The following is a 20,940-nucleotide window of genomic DNA, read 5'->3' on the forward strand; positions in this document are numbered from 1 at the left end:
TTCTTTGATCGCCAAGTTAGAATGAACAAAATCAAGTGCCCCCTTCCATTCTCCCCCCCAACCACTAAAAAAAAAAAAAAATCAACCAGCAAGCCCCTCAAACTGTACTGACAGAAAGAAATGGAACCTACAAGTGTTCATTGTATTTTTAAGAAAATATGTCATATGGTGGTGTTTTTTCTGAGGACAGAATATTAATTTTTATCAGCCAGAGACTTGAAAAGGTGGAAGTTGTGTTTTTTCTTCCTTTTAAAATGATGCATTCAAATCAATTGTTTTCCATGCTCAAAGAGTGCTGTCAGAAGAGTTGTTCTTTGATGTCACCTATTTGTAGTGTTGCATGTATATGAGCATGTCATACTTTTCCTGGGGACAGCTGTATAACTAGAACTAATCCATAACAGGCAGTGTTACATATTTGTCATATAGGCAAATATAAGGCTGAGAAAGAAGAGAAGATATAATCAACAAAAAATAGTATTGCTGTTTTGTGTGTGGATTGCCACATCTGATAGACCTACCATTAGCATGAGAATTGAACATTTGCTTATTCCCTTGCACTAGTTTAACGGAGTTTTAACATAAATATCTGTTATGTAAATAAATAAATAAATAAATAAACTCTAAAAAAAAATTAGTGGATGAAATGTATTTTGTTCCATAAGTTAAAAAGTATTTCATCTGATAAACACTTAATTGCTAAGTCTTCTACCAACACTGATTCCATCATTATTTTTTATTTTTATAATTGAATAGGTGTTTGTCTTAACCTATAGCATGAGGAATTACTGCTTCACGGTGACAGAGAACATTTTGCTTTTGGTCGTTACTTTTTGCTTAAAACCAACCCCCATCTATTTTCAAAAAGTGGTACTCATTTTCCTGAAAGTGCGTTTAATTTGTTCAGTACCAAAACACTGTAGTTACGTTATATTCTGGTTCACTAATTTTCTTTTGGCTTCAAAAGGATAGTTCAAGTTTATTTACTCTCTGTTTACCAAGATGCTTTATACGTAATCTGATTGTTAGTAGAGACACAATAGAATTTATTTTACCTGTGGAAATGTGGTTTGGTGTTGGCGTGTGCTCTTGAACAGCTGTCTGTTGTATATTTGGCTATGTTTCACTTTTGGGTGAAGACCAGTTGGGGGTGGGAGGAGAAAGAGCATGAATGCCTGAAAATAGTTTCCCTTCTGATTTATGGGGATTTTACAACGCGGAGTTTTTTCTTTTCATTGGAATTCCAAATAACAAATTGATTTTTATGTTGAAAGGAAATGGAAATGCAAAAAATTGTTTTATCTTGAAATGCTAGTACCTCATGAAAAACTCAAATGTGGCCTTTTTTCTGTTTTGTTATCATGTACTACCTTTTATTATACTGCATTGTGTCCTGTTACACACCTAAGTCATCAGAAATGCTAGTAACTTGAATTTGAGCATTTTTGTCAGCTTGGCATTGCCAGCAGGGCCCCGAGGTGAACATGATGGAATGTGGACAAGACATGGTATCCAGAGCAGAACATTTATTTATTTGCAGTCACCAGCATCAAGATCAAAAGATGAGTGTATGAAAGCATTGCTCCATTACACATAGAGAAGAGCTGCTGCAACAAGAGATAAATTAGTACAGGAGTTAGACTTTCACCTGAAACTGGATAACCAACGATGGAACATGAATTTGAATTTTCATGCAATCTGGTTAATCTCACCAAACACAAAAACTAATTGTCCACAAACAATATCAGACCTCTCAAGGGGAAAGATGTAACAAATAAGCAAAAATAATAAAACAAACAAAAGACTAGAAAACAGATTAGCTCCATGTTGCCTATAAATAAACTGTTGTATTCAAACCAGGACTTAAAAGCACAGATTGATTTTCTTATGAAAAACACATTTGTGTGTAATACAAGTATAACAATTCTTATAGATTGTCTCAGTAATATACATGAAGCTTTTTTCATTCATTATCATTTAATAAATACACACATTATTTCCATCTCAGCAAAAATTTGAGAGCAATTAAACATAAACAAAAGCTGAATAAATTCTGTTTAACACGGGTAAAAATTCAAAATTATTTCAGCAAGAATGGTGAACAACCAGAAAGAATTATCACAATATTATTAGTATTTGTTATTTCTTACATGTGTTGCATCTTATGCTAGTGCATGTCATGGACTTTACTGCCAGTACAGTGACGATATTTACAGGTCTGCAGTTTTTCATACAATGGTACCAATCTAGCAGAGTCATGAAAGAGAACTGCCACAGACTCATAGAACCAGAGAATCATCTAGGTTTGAAAAGACCTTCATGATGATCAAGTCCAACCATGAGCCTGACCTGCTGTGTCCCTTAGTGCCACCTCCACACATCTCCTGAATACCTCCAGGGATGGGGACTCAACCGCTTCCTTGGGCAGCCTGACCACTCTCCATGAAGAAATTCTTCCTAATGTCCAACCTAAAGCTCCCCTGGAGCAACTTGAGACCATTTCCATTTGTCCTGTCACTTGTCACCTGAGGAAAGATACCACCACCCTCCTTGCTGCAACCTTAGGTAGCAAAAGTAGCTACCAGAAAGGCAGTTGTAGAGAGCAATGAGGTTCCCCACAGACTCCTTTTCTCCAGACTAAACAATTATTTTACTATCTCTGTTTTTTGTTTGTTTGGTTGGTTTGGTTGTGTGTATGCATTGAATAGGTTTTACTTTTGGGAGGTCTTTTTAGTGTGTTTTGATATATTATTTTTGATTGCTGGGTTTAAACTGGTGTCTTACAGTTCTTTGTTAGAATACTTTTTTCATGTGCAATAGCTGAACTTTTTTTTTTTTTTTTTTTTTTTAAAATCTAAATTCTGTTGCAGGTACATGCATGCTTTTTGCTCTAGGAGGCATTGCTTAATTCATATTTATATCAAGACGTAAAATTTCAGACACAGCCCAACATGTGCCTGTGAATGAAAAAATTTAGTTTGCTATTTATTTTAAGGTTACACTAGGAGAGACTAGGTAGGATGTAGAAAATCTGTAGAACAAGAATGTATTAGGGAGATCGTGTAATGACTAGAAGTAAAACAGTAGTGCAAGCCAGATAAAGAATAGAGAAAAATTATCTGGAAAACTTAGAGCAGTACTGGAAAACATTTTTCCTTTATTTAATTCTCAGATATCCATTTCCCAGGACATCTATAACCTTGACATTTTGTCTTTTCAGCTCTGTAACACAAATAATAAGTATCCATTTAAGCAATGCTTTCCCTGTTCATAAGAAGATGCAGTTACAGTAACTAAATTTGTATAATATTGGGCAAACATACCCTTTTCTAAGGAGGATTTTCATACATTCAGTATAAACATCTGTTTCTATTAAAAAAAAGTGTATAACCTTAGTTCATTAGTGTTAGGTCATAAACTTTTTCTTTGTTGCAGTAGCTACTGCAATTGCTAGAAAGTTCTAGCAAATACACTTTTTAACTTTTGTTGAATAATATGTGGATGAATATTTGTTAGCAGACCAACACCTGCAGCAATAAAAATGTGTGAAGGGTTACCAGGAACGCTTACAGAACATACACTCCACCTGAACTGTAAGGTTAATTGAAAACAGTTTTTTCCCCTTAAATTAACAGTACATTGGTGTATCCAAGTTCTCAGTTTTCTATCACAACATAGGTGTGCAGACAGTTTGTTTAGATGTTTAAATCTTTTTCCATCTGTTCTGTCAAATTTATTGATTGAGCAAGCTATTTGTTTGTAATGTCCTATTGGAGAGTCTACGTATAATATATTAAGAGTAACCATAACTAGGTCAAAAATGTAATTGTTTTTCCAATAATTTGCCTTAGTTCTCCAGCACAAAGTACCAAAATGAGATTTTGAAGCTGTTCTTTTAAAAATAAAACCCAATGCTGACAACCATTTGTAGAAGATCAACAGCAGATTATATGAGGCCTTCCATTTGCAATGTTACTGCTATATTTGTCAGTTTGTAGAGTCCAGAAGTTATAGCAAATAATTAATGTTCAGTGGCCTGTGGGAAGTATAGTTCTTGATTATGAATTTTTGGTGTGCAACCAAAAAATCTTCCAGAAGCTGCTTATCAGCGATGTTTTCTTTCAAGAAAATGCAGTAAAAATAAAATTAAGGGTTTTTCTATATTCAGCTCAGTTTGTGTCCAAGGCAGTTACACCTTGTCCAGTGTTACGTGATTACTGACATATCAGAGAATCCTAGTTGAGGAAAAATACGTGACTGACTTTAGAAGATCATAGGTTTCACATAGGCTGCCAACCTTCCAATTTTTATTTTTTTTTCCTCCACAAAATCATGCACATTGCATGTGTTTGTATTGACTTATCTTAGTCTGATTCATTTAACTGCCTGGTTCGTAAGTCTCTGTCCCAAACCCTTGTAAATAAGTATTTGCAGGTGTATCTACAAAGAGGTCAGAAAACCTTTGGCTCTACCACTGAAGGTACAAGGAGCCTATATAATAAAATATACATTTTCACTAGTTTTGCCATAAGAATTAAATGGACATGAGCCACAGAAACAGGTTGCCAGAGAGGCTGTGGATGCCCCATCCCTGGAGGTGTTCAAGGCCAGGTTGGACGAGGCCCTGGGCAACCTGATCTAGTGGGTGGCATTCCTGCCTATGGCAGGGGGGTTGGAATGAGATGGTCTTCAAGGTCCCTTCCAACCCAAGCCATTCTGTGATGATTCTTAAAGCAGTGATGTTCCTAAAAACAAAGGATGCTTGCAGATGTGTTGACTGATGAGCCTAAAGATGAAAATCTACAATCACAAATGAAGTAGAAGAATTACTTTTAATGGATTTTATTTTCTGTGAGAGAGAAAACTTGCCTTGTTTTTATTAATATTTTCCAGCAGTGGGGAATAGTGTTGGGAGATTACTTCTTTTTTTTTTTTTTTCTTCCACTCAATTAAAATACAAGAAGATTTTTTTCTGATCTATAGTTATAGTCAGCAAAACAAACCGTTACATACAAGGAGCAAAACATATTGCTGCAGTCTTTATTGCCATGCAGTGTGTTTGCCTGGGTCATTGCAGACACAAAGTTCAGTCTGTTAAAATGAATTCTGAGTTTTGTATGGAGGGCTTGATGGTCTTTGTTCTGTTTATGAAGCACTCTCTCTCACATCCTTGGCCATTGCTTTTACTAACTTATGCTTACCAGCAACTCTGAAGGGTGCAGACACCCTTCAAGAAAGGAATCTCTGTGAATGCTTCCTTTTCACTTTTTACAGGTGGCTTTTTTTCCATGCTATTCCAGTAAATTTTGGAGCAGTTGGGAGCAGTGCTCTAAAGCATGAGAAACCATGGCATGAACTACTACTGCCATATTTACTGTCTAGCTTTCTTTAAAACATATATGTGTGTGTGTGTGTGTGTGTGTATATAGAGATGTAATGCTTCTTATATATAGCTCCTGACTAATGAAACAAATACTGTTTTAGCTAGGGTTGAGATTTTAATGTAAAATAAGCATAAGAGCTGTGCTTTGTTGCCTTCTGTGCGCAATACAAATTAAGTTATAAGGTAAATAAATAGCTTTCCCTTAGCTGAAACTATAATATAGTCCAGTGCATCTAAAAGATCCATAAAAGCACTAAAGTACCTGCATATGCCTGGAAGCAGATGCCTAACTAATGTTTCTTGGTTGTTAGAAAGGGTGTATGTTATTTAACCTCTTGCATGTTTATCTTAAACTGGAAAAATACAAACTTTAGTAGCACCTGTGCAGCTTTTTAAAAGCATCCATATAAACCCAGGCTATGTCCTCTTATTACACATGTAAGTTTTAAAGCAGCATCAATGCCCATAAAAATGGCAGTGGTTTCAGTGCAGCAATTAGTTTTTGCCCACTTTGGAGCCCTTCTGTACTGCCAGAGTGCTTTAGAGAAATACAGGTCAGGAAGGGAATCAGGCCCTTCATCTTGGCATTAAGTGAGAATGGCTGCTGCAGCTGTCTGTGTGCAGGAATAGCTGGGAGCGTCTCTGTAACTGCTGTGCTGAGGACTGGGGGTGGAGTGTGACAAGCGTTTCTTTCGGTGGCAATGCCATGTTCCACACCATCTGCCCAGGGGTTTCCACTTCTGCCTTCTCACTTGTGCTACTACAGCTGTTCACGTAATTATTTAGTGACTTAGGCCCAAAGACTTGATTTGGGTTGAATAACCCAGGGTGAAACTTTTTTTTCTTTTTCTTAGTAACGGTATACTCTCTGACATAGTGTTGCATAATTTTAGCAAGGTAAGTGAAGTTGTGGTGAGGGAAGAGAAATGAGAGTGTGCATTAGAAGAGAAATGAGAGTGTGCATTAGGCTGGTGCTTCCTCTGGAAGAACCAGTCACTGAGCTAGAGCCCTAAAAACAAACAGTAAGATTCCTTCAAGTAATAAACGCGATGGTCACTTCTTATGTTTTATTTCTCATAATCTATGGCATCATCCAAACTGAACATCACTCAGCAGACCTGCTTTACTTGACACTGGGACATCACTGGTACAGTGCTGAATGTGAGGTGTAAAATAGGGATGAGTGACTATGAATGTTATCCAGACACTGAAATCACATCGCACTGGAGCTCTGATCTCCTAAAACTTCCACTAGATCTTGATGAGGTGGCTTGGAATTTTTGTACATCACGTGTAATGGTAGAAGAAGCAGATGAAGGAAGAGAAGTCGTATACTTGAATGGTTTGACTATTTTAATTTGGGGGAAGAAAGCATGTAAACTTCATCTGTACTTCATGAAAATACACCTGACTGGAGTATGTACTCAGTGTAGCCACTCTGTCTGTGGCTTATGAGTTCCATGTGATTCTTCTGTCAGATACCTCTAGAAAATAAGATATTGGTTTGTAACAGGTATCAGAGTGGATGAGCATGTGCCTTTTATGATGGTTTTGGTGGTCCTGCTGCCTTCCCTGTTGCAACCTAGAAGGAACTGGGTTGTTAGGACAGTGCAGGACAGTGCAGTTAGGACAGACCAAAATTTCTGCTGTGGCTGGCCAGATGCTTAGGCATCCCATGTATACAAAAGTACCCCATATATACTGGAGGAGAGCAATAGCTGTTTGTCACCCCTCACAGCCTAAGGAGACGTTTCTAAAAGCAGGCATCCACCTCCTGATATGCAAAAGTTTTAATTACTCATAGGTACAAAGTATGCAACTGTGTCATGTTTGTTTAGCACTGGGCTGAAGCTTTCTTGTCCTGTGTTCAGTGTAATTAAAACCAAATCCCTAAAGTCCAAGAATTGTTTGAAAAAGACCCTGTAATGCTGTAGACGTGTGAGTATAGACATGTTCTTGTGCCTGCTGTAATTGTATAGATTTCATCAGAGGAGTTGCTGGACTCCCACCACTTTCATTGATTTCTCACAGTCCAGAAATCCTGGGATTTCTTAATACCTTGAGGAACAGAAATGTCTTAAAGAAAATAGTTGTGTGTATTTACTGTGAAAACATTAAGCACAATTTTATTCCATTTATATTAAAATAAATTGAAATTCATTTTCCTTCATTTACACTGTTTCAGGCTGTTTTCCTTTTGCCTAAATGAAACCCTTTTGATGCTCTTGCTTGTCTGGCTGGCTGTAAACCAGGTATTTAAACAAAAATAAAGAGTTGCCAGTTTTGCCAGCTGGGGATGAGAACCCGGCTGGTGATATGTGGGTTCGGGAGGCAGTTAATCCAGCTTTTATGCTTTTTTATGATTTTATGTAAAAAGAGGTTAAAAATCACATTTGGCTCTTTCTTTGTACCACTGTTTTGTTGCTGTTGTGGGAATGCAGCAAAAGGTTGCTCATACTTTTTATTATTATTAGGTAAAGTCCTGCATAAATTAGGTAAAGCCCCAGATATGGTTTGCTTTAGCTGTTGGGCATGTGATTTGTCTTGCTCAGAAAATGAAATGTTTTATGTTCCTGTTGCCTTCTTTTGTAAATCATATGTGCAAAACACACCTCAGCTTGCTTGTAAAAAGAATCTACCAATGCCTCGCAATTTTACGTATTTTAGTAACTTCAAAAGAAAAGAATAGCTAACGGTACAAATAGGAGAAATAATAACAGTGGTATTACATGTATTAGAAAAATATATAATGCTTTTATTCTGTGGCAGAAGAAATGGTGATTTAAAGGCCAGTGACACAGATTTCATATAAATTTTTTCAGCAAATAGCTTGTAGTATGCTGAAACTTATAGAATGTTTAATTAATTTTAAAATGCAGGAGTTATTTTAGTTGGTTTTGTCATATGCACTTATTCAGATAATTTGTTGTGTTTTACACTTTCCAAAATTTCACCCTCTATTTAGAAATATCAATGATGTAACGAGTCTGTGTGTTTTGGCACAGTTGTAAATAGTATGTGTTAATGTGTTAATATTTATGATTTTTTAATCATATATACACAAGAGGGATTTGCAATACACTTCTTTTCATCATGTTTCTGCTATGTATCCTTAAGGACAGTGAAAACTAGGAATATGAATGCATTAATTACTGTGGGATTGTCAAAATTGCCGTACTGAATCAGATGTATATTCTACTAATAGCATGTAGGAGATACTTCAGAGCAGGACTTGGATTCACTGCAGAAGAAGAAGGAGAGGCAGATAAATGAGCTCTACACCCCACACTAGGACTGGCTGGTGTAGTGAGTGTGTCCTCGTAGGATACGGTGTGGTTGGTCATGGCCACTTGGTGTCCCATGATGGGTGAGGTCTGTGTCTGCCCTTGCTTCACAGGAAATTATTGGAAGTATTCTTATGCTTTTTAGAGTGTCACAATATAACATGCTCATGGAAAAAGTTTATTTTTGATCTGCTAGAGTTTGCCTTATTCCTTGAAGCCTGAAGGTGTTACTACACATCATCGGGCTTTCTCTAGCATGCATCTTAATGAGAGTTCCTGTGTGTCTTCTTCCTGTTGGAATCGGGGTAAGCTCTTGGTGGTTTTGTTTGCCTGCAATGGTGTTTTGCAAAAGGCATTTGTTTTCTGTGGATTAGTATATGTTTTTTAATCAGTCATATGTTCTGCTTTTCAGAATCTGCCTCTTAGTGATACAGAAACCATGGAAAATTCTTTAATTCTTTATAAATATAGTCCATCTATATTAGGTGCATTTCTCTGGTCCTTCTTTCAGCTCATTATTTACATCTAATGTATTGTTTTAGGTTTTTGCCTCTTTAAAATATATTTCTACAGCAAATACTGGCAATTTAGGCGTACGGCATTGTAGTGCCCTCTGTGTTACCATTTATGAACTTCTCATTTTTACGACTTTTGAGTGAAAGCGTATGATCACCTAGTAATGCACAGAAACCTGAACTATGTATGTATACATACAATAACCTTTAGTTTCCATATCACTTATGGTTTCATTATGGGTCTATGTTGTTGTTATGTTGCTTTCATTTCTGTAATTCAGTATAAATATCACTTGAGGTCAAGAGATGCTGTTTAGATTCCTTATTGCGATTCTGTAGAGCTCCTGAGAGGAGGACTGTGGAGTAATTGTTTTTAAGATAAGACACGCAACATTAGAGGCATTATCATATTAACAAATGATATAAGCATTATATTTCTGTGGTCATATAATATCATATAAACATACAGTATTGCGGTAAACATAGTATTGTATAAATGTTGCCATACTTCTATGAACTTGTACAGTTCAGCTGTTTTGGACTACTTCACGGAACGTAATGAACCTTGTTGCATGGTGTGGAAGAAAACACTGAAATGATCATGCCAGAAGTGGTGCATGTATTACAGCTGGCTTTGATTTCCTATCTTCCATAGGTGTTGGAAGATAATGACTATGGTCGAGCAGTGGACTGGTGGGGATTAGGTGTTGTCATGTATGAAATGATGTGCGGAAGATTACCGTTCTACAACCAAGATCATGAGAAACTATTTGAACTGATACTAATGGAAGACATAAAATTTCCTCGAACTTTATCTGCAGATGCAAAATCATTACTTTCAGGCCTACTGATAAAAGATCCAAATAAGCGGTAAGTGAAATTGCTTAGTTATACAGTGACAATAAATACTCTGATTATATTGTGTAATGTAAAAATAGGCCAGTGGTGCCTGGTCTTCCTGACCAAAGGATCTTTCAGTCATAGGAAAGGTCCATACACAGCCAGACAGTCTCAGAGTTCCACTTTTTCAATACAGCAATAATATACAACAGTGAGCTTAACAAGCAAAAGGAGAAAAGGGACATGGAAGAGAATTTTTTAATCCTTCACAACAAACTCAGAGATCTTTTCAGATTTAGATTTTGTACCGAAACAAAGGGAGTGCTCTAAATTGTTTTTCAGAATATGAATTAGCCCTGAGTTGGTGATAGTGTCTAATGGGAATAAATCACTTTTTCTTGGAAGGGATCATGCCTGAAGACACGTAAAAGCTGCCACAGCTAAGTTTTATTAAAGCATGTAGAAAGAACACATTAGATCATGTAAACTATAAACTTGTTAGATAATGCATCTTATGTGTGAGATGTAAATTGTTTGGAAATAAGCATCACCCAGCTGCTGCCTATGCCCCTTTGTTGTGGGCTTTTTCCTGCAGGACTGTTGTCTAGCATAGCTATTTTCCAGTGGCTCCCACACTAGACGAGCAGTGTACAGTCCCTCTGGTTCTAAAACAAATCTCTGTCTCTGTAAATCAGTGAGATACATCTCTTTTTCCCAGTCTCCCTGGTCTTCTTGCAAGTTTCTCATCCCTTAGGCCACAGGCATTCTTCTGTGTGTCCATCTCTCTTCTCTAGTCGTTCTTCATCCTCAGTCTGTACTCAAGTTTTCTGTAGCAGGCAAGTGCTCACTGGCACTCAGGGCAGGACCAGTCACTGTGTTCCTCTGAGGGATTCGCCCACACTGAGCCAGGTGTAGCAGCCAGGACAGTACAAGCAGTCAGCTTTTCCATTGCTGCCCATCAATATCCTTTTTAACAAAATTTACTTTATGTACTAAAAGCAAATTGTGACCAACCAAATAAATACATGGAAAGTAAAGTAAAAAAATGTCTCTGTAGTAATTCCTAATGCATTTTAACCTCCAAAAATTTGACCCATCAAATACATAAACCTTTAGAACTGAAAAGATACTTCCCTGTGATTAATCTTTGCAGACAGTAGTGTTTATTACAGACTTATATTTACAAGCTTATTCATATGCAAGTTCCGGTGCTAGCTACTGATAAATAGGGTAGGAGCACAGATGTTAGCTGCAGCACAGCTTTTCTCAGAGCAGCTGGATGGGAAGATACTGAGAGAAGTCTGAAGACTTCAGACGTGGGTGCTTAGCGGAGATATAGCAAATTTTATAATGGGTAGCTGAGAAACAAAGAAAAATACTACATGGAAATGAGAATAACTTTGTACCCAGTCACTATAGGACTGAGGTAGTTGTCCAGTTTCTGTAATTTTGTGAATTATTGCTCCTTGCAATAAATGCTTTAGAGAGAAATTTATCTTAAAAGGTTGCTGTAAAAACTTTCTTTATATCTTTAGCAATTCATTTTAATGAAACACAAACTGCCTGTGTCATTTTCCTTGTTAGTATTTGACAATTATGGGCTGTTTTTTCACTTAAGATTATTATTATTTTTTTTTTTTCCTGTTGCAACTTCTTTCAGTTAGACCATAGGATGTCTGGACTTGGGAAGAAGTTAGATGAAAGCTGAGCAGTCTTGAAGTCCAACAGCTGTTGAAAGGGGCAGAGGTTCCTTCCCCTGGATGTGTGGCTCTATCTCCACCAACAACAGTTTAAGGGAGCTCGCTGAATGTTGTTGAGTCAAATTTGACTTGCTAAAGCACCAAAAAAAAATGCCAGTTCATTCTTGTTTTCTCATTGTAGGGTTAGTTTTCTTCCACGTTAGTGAGCTGACTCAGCTCTTGGACTCCAGTGGGTATTGCGATCAAAACGATGCTGTAGTTGGAAGTGAGAGGGGAGAGGTATGGGCAGGGATGGGACCCTCCTCTTTTGGCAGCAGTGACTGCTTACATGAGCTCAAATCACCCTGTGCAAGTTCACTCAAAGTAGGTGGAATTCACTTCCTAAGATGATTTGCCAGAATCTGGCTTTGGCAAGCAGTGGGCCACAGCGAATAGTGTGGTTATTTACAATGGCCTTTAAATAACCTTCTCAGCAGGCCTACAATTTATTAATTTATACTAATTGACTCAGATTGAGACTATTTTATGGTAATTGGTTAATTGTTACAGCACCCAGATGCAACAGCAGCGAACACTGTATAAAAATGATGTGTGAATCATTACTGATTCAGTGCTTGGCACCTCCCTGGCAAAATTTTGTGTCAGTACTTTTAGGTTGGTTTTGGTTTTTAATAGTGCCAGAACTTTAGTTGGTCTTTCAAGAAAACTAAAGTTAATTATGTCTTTTAAATGAGTGGTTTATTAAAAACTGATTGTGGACAGTAATGAACACCATAGTTGGAATAATCAAATAGAACAGAACATGGTTTGGACAATTTGGTTACCGCTTTTTATCTTGATATCACATGAATTCATATTAAACAGGTGAGAATTTCGTATTAAGTAGGTCAGAGTTGTTCCTGGATATTCAGAAGTTGTTGTTACAATTACAGTAATTTAATCACCTTTTAAGAGTAACGATTGTTTAATATGATTTTTTAAATTCTCTCTTTAGACTTGGTGGAGGCCCAGATGATGCAAAAGAAATCATGCGTCATAGTTTCTTTGCTGGAGTAAACTGGCAAGATGTGTATGATAAAAAGGTATGTCTTTATATGACATTGAATAATCTGGCTTCTGTTAGATTGTTTCAACTAAGTCATAGAACTGCTGCTCTTTGGAATCATGTTTTTCTGTGTGACTTTTCATGTTAATACATGCCAATACTTATTCTGAACTAGGTGAACTTATTTAATCTTTAATTTTTCAATTTGCCACTGGACCAAAAATAAATTTTGTAAACCAAACTAAACTCAGCAAAGATTTTTCTTTTGTTACATGAATGTCCAGTTTTTTTCCTTCACTTTTTTTCTTCCTGGGTGTTCAAGAGAAAAGTAGGTGTATGAATCAAGATGATGTTAAAAAAAATAAAATAAAATTCGATTAAAAAAAAAATTGAATTTTATTTCTGCCTTTTATTGAAATATTGACTTTATTGAAATTTTAAAATGGGGAGATTGAAAGCAAAAATCTACTTTATGATTTTCTGTGTTTAAGTAGGTATCTTTTTCAAACTATTTTTTAGAGAAATATATAGGAAAATTAAAACAGCATTATAATTCTGAGCCAAAGCAGCTTGTGGAGAAAGAGAGTACTGGGAATTGGATATGAACAGTTTTGTCTAAACGCAGTCCTGTTCCCGTAATGATCAACACTTGGGGAATGATTTTAGAAAATGAATTTATCTTACTAAGTAGTGAAACTCAATTTGACTTAAGTTGTTTTTATATACATAAGCTGATTTTATCTCAGTACTTGTGTAAGAAGTTTCTTGTTTTTCCAACAGTTATATATTGTTAATCTGCCAGTTGAGCTGCGTGATTTAAAAATTTTTCTCCTCCTCTTTTGCTTTGTTCAAAAAAAAGGAAAATGGAAGACATACGAATGAGCAGAATATGTTTATGCTCCAATGTCAATGCTACAAACTGTTTTTTCAGTTGTTGTTGAACTGGAATTTTAAAAATGTGTGGTTGTTGGTGTGGTATTTCTCTGACAAATACCAGAATTGAAATGCGAACCTTATATTATGATACAAAATATGGTACTCTCTGAAGTTACTTGATACAAGTGTGATTTTTCCCTGGCAGTATCACGATGTTTCAAGAACCTTGAAAATAAATAATCAGGACAAGTATATTGATCGGGTTACTGGTTGGTTGTGTAAGGACATTGTAGAGAAGTATTTGAGGATAAAATCTGAAAAGGGAAATTGAGGACCTGGAATTGGTTGTATTGACATGTGCTATGATTGAATGAGAAAGAAAAAGCTGTTACATTACTCTTCCTCTGTTGAAAAAGATTTCGTAATTGTTTTGCATTAGAAACCAAGTTCTCAGTTCTACGCTGTGTTCAACATCAAATTCAGTTAAGAAAATATAGATATTCTTAAGTTACAAGCATGTGCTTCGAATCTTTCCAAATCAACATGGCAAGTGCTTTACAGTCATGATCTTATTCAGAGCTATTAAAATAAATGGAGAAATTTTGCTTCTACATAAACGCATTATGTGTGCCTTTATGCTCATGGAGGTGGATATGGCTTATTGGAGTGTTATAACTGGAGAAATTGCAGTCACTCTTTGTTTACTCTGTCCACTGCTGCTTTGAGAAACTAAATTTGCTAGTAAAAAATGAATTGGATTTCCTCAGTTAACTTCAAGGACCACAGGAATTATTTTTGTGTAGTATTGGCATGCAGTGTGTTCTTTATGGGAAAAATAGCTCATTAAAATTACTTCTGACAGTACGGTTTTCTGTTTAATTCAAAAATAGTTTTATTGCTATTATAAAGCCATTTGTCTGGTTGGTTGACATGTCCAGTCAGTCCTCCTGTGCACGCGCTGTCTTACCAGTTCTGAAGTATGCAGAGTGGAAGACCGTGCTCAGAAATGTAAACCTCAAGCATAATAATAAGCTTAATGAACTTTAACTGAGCATTTTTATTACAATGCTTATGTGAATATTTTTGAGATTTTGGTGTGTGATACAATTTCTAAAATAACTCAGGAGTATGCATCAAACACATTTGATTTTCAAATAGCTTTATCCTTTATGCTTGCTTCTCTGTTGCTGTTTATTATTAGTAGTAGGGTCACTTGATTAAATTTATAGTTGATATAATTATTTGCATAGTAAAAGTATTTCACAGTATTCTTGTTTGAGGTTTATGCACCATGAAACTGTAATTTTCTGGCTGCATTTCAGGCATGTGTTTTTGTTAGTAACGAAAGAACTGAAGTTCATATTCAGAGGAATGGAAACCAAAAAATCATGTGGATTCTAAGTAGTTTCTGGGGAATAGTTTTGTGCATGTGCACGCTGTGCCATTGTGCCACTGATTTTATCATTTCTGCTCGAGATTAAGGACATCTCTGTACTTACAAGGGTATCTCTTTACTAGCGTGATTAGAGACAGAATTCTCTGTCTGTTAACTTGGAGTGTTTCGTGCAGCAAACAGTAGTTCTGTCAGGTCAAATGGATCCAAATGGTCAAACAGAATTATTAGCTCTCTGATACTGCTAACTAATTCAACTAATTTGGTACTTCACAATGATAATAAAATGTTGCGTGGTACACTGGAGCAGAGAAGGTCGTTGCCTTTAAATGAAAAATGTATAGTACTTAGCATTTGCAATCAGATGTGTTTATTTTTGGCAGAAAAAATCATGAGGGCATATGAAAGAGAGCAGTCTGTGCCAGGTTCTTCCTGTGATCAGCTCAACCCTGATGAGTTTTCATCTCTGTGCATGAGTATGAGAAATTGAATAGTTTGGCAAACTCTGAAGACTTCAAAAGCCCGTCTACTTCTAAATAAATTATTTGTTTTATTTTTAGCTAGAACCAGTAAGCTTTTTGACATTTCTCTGTTACTCATTTAAGACTAGTTTTAGAGTATTTTTATTTGGGTTGCGAAAATATTCTAAAATTGTCAGATGTTCTGTCTAGGATCTTTCACTGAACAAGAAACACATGGGCATTAATTTAAAGGTAGGAATTCGGGTATGTCTTCAGGCATGCAGCTTGAAGCACTCGGGTAGCTTCATGTCAGAGGAGATCCAGACCTTTTAGCAAATTCTGGATATCCTCTTGCATGTAATCTGGAGGAAAAAAGAGGAGGAAGCTGTGCAGGAATTTGGGCTGAGTTGCTTATATCTTCTGATTTCTGCTAGTGTCTCTGGTTATTCCTGGAGCAAATTTCTTTGTTAGTACTGGGAAGAAAGTAGGGGCAAGTGGCAGCAGTGGTTGCAGCTGAGGTGCCCAACCTCACTGAGAACTGACGGAGCATTGCTGCCAAAGGCACCTCTCTTACGGCAGCGTGAGGTCGGACAGCTGCACAAAGCTGTTCCTTATCCTCCAGCTGTGACGGTTTTTGATTTACTTAAGGCACAACCACAACAGATGATGAAATCCCATGATTAAAGCTCCGGGTTCAGGTCTGGCAAAATCTGCAACATAACTACAACACTGAATGCGTATTTAAGTGCTTTTGTGTATCAGATTTTAAGGGAAGGGGCAGGAGGGAAATATGAAAATGCCAACATCTGGTTCTAAGCAGTTGCTGTTTGAGTCGTACTATTTTGGCACAATTACCTGCTGTGTAATAAAGCCTGCCGAAATGACCCTTGTTGCTTGCTTTTGTGTTGTTGCCATGCAAAGTAGTAAAAAGATCAGAAAGCTGCTAACCAGTCTGATCTTTTCATTGTGTTTCCAGTTATACTATAAACTGTACGTGCACAGCTAGTGATTGATTACCACCCCTTCGCCCAGCTGCTTGAATTTACAAAGAGGAGAGTATAACATAAAGGTGTCTGATCCTTAAACAAGCCATTGCTGCTGTAGCCCCGAGGCTCGTGAGTTCCCTCTGCCTTATCAGCTGCTGGGAAAATGGGGTTCAATTGTGGGCAACCCCCCTGATAAACCTGTGAGTATGTGCAGTGTCCCCCTGCGCTAAAACCCCATCTCTGCCTCCTCCAGGCTGATCCCACAGCACACGTGGTTGGTTTCCTACCAGGGCCTCTAGGCTTTTCCTGGCTCTCTGCTGTCCTTTGGCTTGGCCACCCGCATGGGGCAGAGGAACCAGTCCCTGTGGCAGTACTTGCTGAGCAGCTTGATGCTTGGCTGTGGTCACTGTCTTGCCCTCAGTGGAAACCAGTTTGGGGGTGCGATGCAGCTGGGGATGGCTCTTGTCATCAGTGAGCTCACCTCAATAATTTTGTGGTCTTTGTGTCTTTGCTCCATCGTGGTGCATTTGCCTATTTAGAATTTATTAGGGAAGGATGTACAGACTGACAAAGTGCATAATCTTGTCAGCTCCTGTTTCCTTTGGTAACTGAACTAGTGTCAGAAAAAGGACACACAATATCATTAGGAAAGGAAAATCAGTACTTTAAAGAACTTACATATTTTTAGTTAAACTATTGTTGTTGACAGCCTGTTGTTGAAAACTGAGCTAAAGGGTTTGAGTTCTTAGTATCTCTGCATGATTTTTAGGATCAGCAACTAATTGCTTTGAAGGGAGCTTGGAAGATATAATGGAGGAAACACATCGACAGATATGCAGCAGAAAAAAAATCAGATTTTGAGACAGGCTTTGCTAGTGTTCTTTTAAGGTTCTTTATTGTGTTATTTGGTTGTTATATTCATTTATATAATGAATTTCAGTTTATGTGAAAATGGGCTGTTTACTTGGAATGTCTTTTAGTAAGTAGTCTGTTAATGCAAATATATATTTATTTGAGTTGGGAAGTCTGAATTGTGACATGTTTTCAGCACTTAAAACTGAGCCTGCCTGTGATGAAATACAAAGGTGTGTTGCAGTGGTGCGACCCCATTCTCTTCTCGCCGTATAATGCACGTGTTCTTCTGTTCTCATTAGGCTAATCCGTCTCCTCTGCTTGATTCTTGAGAATAACAGCTTTGCAGTTTTGGTAACATAGCTCTCCAGGGAAGGTTAACAGAGAAGGAAGTTTGATTTCTGGACATCAGATTATGAGCACTTAACTACCAATACATAATTAACTTTCATAGCCAGAAAGAACTGTAACATTTGACACAATTTTTGACATATGTCAGACCTGAATAATAAATTAGATGGCAACTGTTGAAATACAGCATATGATGACAATACAAGGCATTATTAAAATATCTGTTTTGTAGTTATTTTTATAATACATTTTCAAAATACATAAGCTGTGAGAAAAGCAGAATTCATCTCATACATTGTAATTCATTAGTAAAGAGGAAAACATGTTGGGATGCAACAGCAATCTTTTTTTTTTTTTTTTTTTCTTTTTTTTAAATAGGACAACTCACAATGTCGTATTCAAGTTGAACCATACGTAAGAGTCAGTTATTCCTCATGATTAAAAACTGAAACAGGACAACAGGGCTCACTCTTTAATATGTATATGATACTGAAAGAATTAGTGTGTTTGTGAGTTTTGGGGTTATAATCTAGTTACGTAGTTTATTTAAATGCCTTGGGTAATTCAGTGGGGGTCATGTACATCTGCACCTCATATGCCTTTAACACTCATCTCAGAGTATTATTCAGCTGTTGGTGGATGAGATTTTTATGATTGTGTTAATTTTGAGGAATCTACAGTCTCTGAGGAATCTTCAGTCACTCTTGGAAGTAGCTTCAGCCACTTCCTGCACAATCCAAGACAAACTGATCTGGTCTGACCATCCCTGAGCTAATAACATTACCTATTTTCCAGGCTGGATGTGGCTCTGGGCAGCCTACTCTATTGGTTGGCAACCCTGCCCAGAGCAGGGGGGTTGAAACTCGATGATCTTAAAGGTCTGTTCTATTTTCTCTCATACTGAAGTATTTGCGTAGTTGTTTAGTCAGCGTGAAAAAGCTGAAGGTGTAGCACAGTCTGTCTGTTCATCCCTGTGACTGTAGTAGTCAGGTGCTGTACCTGTCCCTTTTCTTCCTACAAGAGGTGGGTGGAAAGTTTCCTGGGTCCTGAACCATGGAGAGAGTGGTGTTCCTCAAACGCTGCTCTTGATGGATGCCATGTGGGAATGCCTCTCCCTGAAGGTAGTAAAGATACTGAGAATTTGATACTGCTTCTGCTGTCATTTGTAATATCAAACCTTGGAAATGGTTGGGGCAGATTCAGACTGACAGGTACGAAATGGGATTCGTCTTAAACATCATCTCGTATAGCCAGTTAACTCGGTGCTGAATTTAGTTTTTCATTTCTTTATTTGGATACGTGTACGTATGTACATGTATCTGTGTGTGTGTAATGCATGAACATACACGATCTGCATTTCTGGTCCTTAGAGGCAACTGCTGAGTGCTGAACATGTAACTCTCCTGTTTGGTCAAGTGTCCTTCTCCTGAAGTTGACCAGGCTGCTATGAGAGGGCAAATTGTCACACAGTGAAGTTAGGCAGCCAGGACCAGGACCAAGCACCACAAGCCTCACAGAGACTGACAAGGCTGAGTTTAACTGAAGCTGGTATTATTGCTTTTGGACACCCATTACCCTGTGTGCCTTGCAGTGCTTGCATTCTCCTTTTGGACTTTCTGACTTTTTGGGTCAGAAGTGGGGAGAAACTGTGGTGAGAGCAGTTAGATGCCATTTCCTTGTGGCACCAGAGCACAAAATATCACTGGGTATAGAGACATCTTCATGTTGTGATCATCAGAGCTGTGCTCAGTATTGTGTGCGTTGTTCTTTGTCATTGAGCCTCTGACCTTAAAGCTTTTGGGTTGTATGGAGAAGTTTCTGGGTTATTATTCAGGCCCTGTGTCAGTGTAAGTGGTTATCTCTGCAGCAGTTGCACCATATTTGTCTAACAGTTCCATTACAGCTGAAATTTCGGGAGATTTTTACTTTCTGCTTTTAAATGAAATCTGACAATTAATGAACAAAGGTGGCATCCCTCCAGAAAGATAATTGCCAAATTTCTGTAGCATGGCCTGGCATGTTGGTGACATGGCTTACAAAATCTGTCTCACATGGATGGTTCTGCCTCTAATCTCCTGACTGTATTGTGGAGGTATGGTGTCCTTCTGTGTGCACTTGTGCACATCATTCATACTGTGCTCCCTGCTCCTGCTTTATGTGGAAGAGTGTTAGGAAAGCGTTTTATCCCATTTGTCCCATTTTCTTCTGGAGGTGATACGCAAGCACTGCATGTCCGTTCCTTTTTTCTTGACAGGAATTGTGCAGCAACTGGTAAATTATTTTAGAGGCTCTCCCTTTAAATTGGGGAGTCTATGTAGAAGGTATCCCAGCAATTATGTGGAGGTCAGAGAGAGAGTTCATCTCTGGAGGGGAAGGTGTGTATGTGAGGGCAGAGCAGGCCCCTGCAGCGCGACTGAGACTTTAGGCTCGGCTGTTCTGGTGTGAGGGGTTAGAGCAGGTCAAGAGGAATGAGCCCTGTCCCTGGTTATCCTCTCAGCTGGGATGGTGGTGCTGAGAGAAGGAGGCAGAGCATGTGGGAAGAGTGAAAATACCTTCCTGTTGCTCTCTCTTGTGTTGTGTTTGTGCCTCTTGCTCTCAGCTGCCATTTTCTCTTTCCCCTAGGCTGTCAGTGTTGGTGTATGTGAAGGTACAGCCTGTGTAAATATCAGCCATGTGGCTACAGGGTTTGTGTTTACAGCCACTGAAGCCTCCTACTACTTTTCATGTCTCAAATACGAAAGGTATTTCTGTAAGATGACCAAATCTCATAACACCAGTGACATAAATTTGCATCAGGTTCCTCCCTTCTCGTTATAGACTGGAGTTCTGTGTGTTTTCTTGTTTCACTTCCCCAGACATCTAGACTTGTGGCATAGCTGCTGGCTTACTGGATGGTGTTGATAAACAGTTTCCTATTAAACAGTTGGAAGCCTGGCTACCAAGCATGGCACTGGAGGACCAAACCTCCCCGTTACAGAATGTGCTTGTGGCTGGTGACGTTTGTGGTAGCGGTGCTTGTAAAGCCTGACTGAAGTTATTGTTGTAGTTACTTGTTCCTCAAGAGTCCCAAGTACTGCGCTTCTCTTACTAACGTCATAGTGAAGCCTGTGGATCTCAGTGGACAAAAAAGAGAGGAAAAAAAGGAGAGTAAATCAGTAATGTGCCAGGATTTTTTTTTAAGGAAGAACCTGCCAGCTGATGCATTACTTTTTTTTTCTCTTCAGTTGCAAATCCATGCATTGCTATATATTACG

At 37.9% G+C, this 20,940-nt stretch overlaps 1 protein-coding gene across 2 annotated transcripts in view; it reads left to right on the forward strand.

Moving 5' to 3' along the window:
* The window catches only part of AKT3 (AKT serine/threonine kinase 3), a 151,596-nt gene that overhangs the window by 122,828 nt on the left and 7,828 nt on the right, over positions 1-20,940 (forward strand). For both annotated transcript variants that reach the window (XM_035320807.1, XM_035320808.1), the window contains 2 exons: positions 9,838-10,052; positions 12,717-12,804. In XM_035320807.1, coding sequence (XP_035176698.1) covers positions 9,838-10,052; positions 12,717-12,804 — 303 coding nt within the window. The remainder of the gene's footprint in view (positions 1-9,837; positions 10,053-12,716; positions 12,805-20,940) is intronic.

This window comes from Oxyura jamaicensis, chromosome 3 (genome assembly GCF_011077185.1).
Source record: "Oxyura jamaicensis isolate SHBP4307 breed ruddy duck chromosome 3, BPBGC_Ojam_1.0, whole genome shotgun sequence".
NCBI lineage: Eukaryota > Metazoa > Chordata > Aves > Anseriformes > Anatidae > Oxyura > Oxyura jamaicensis.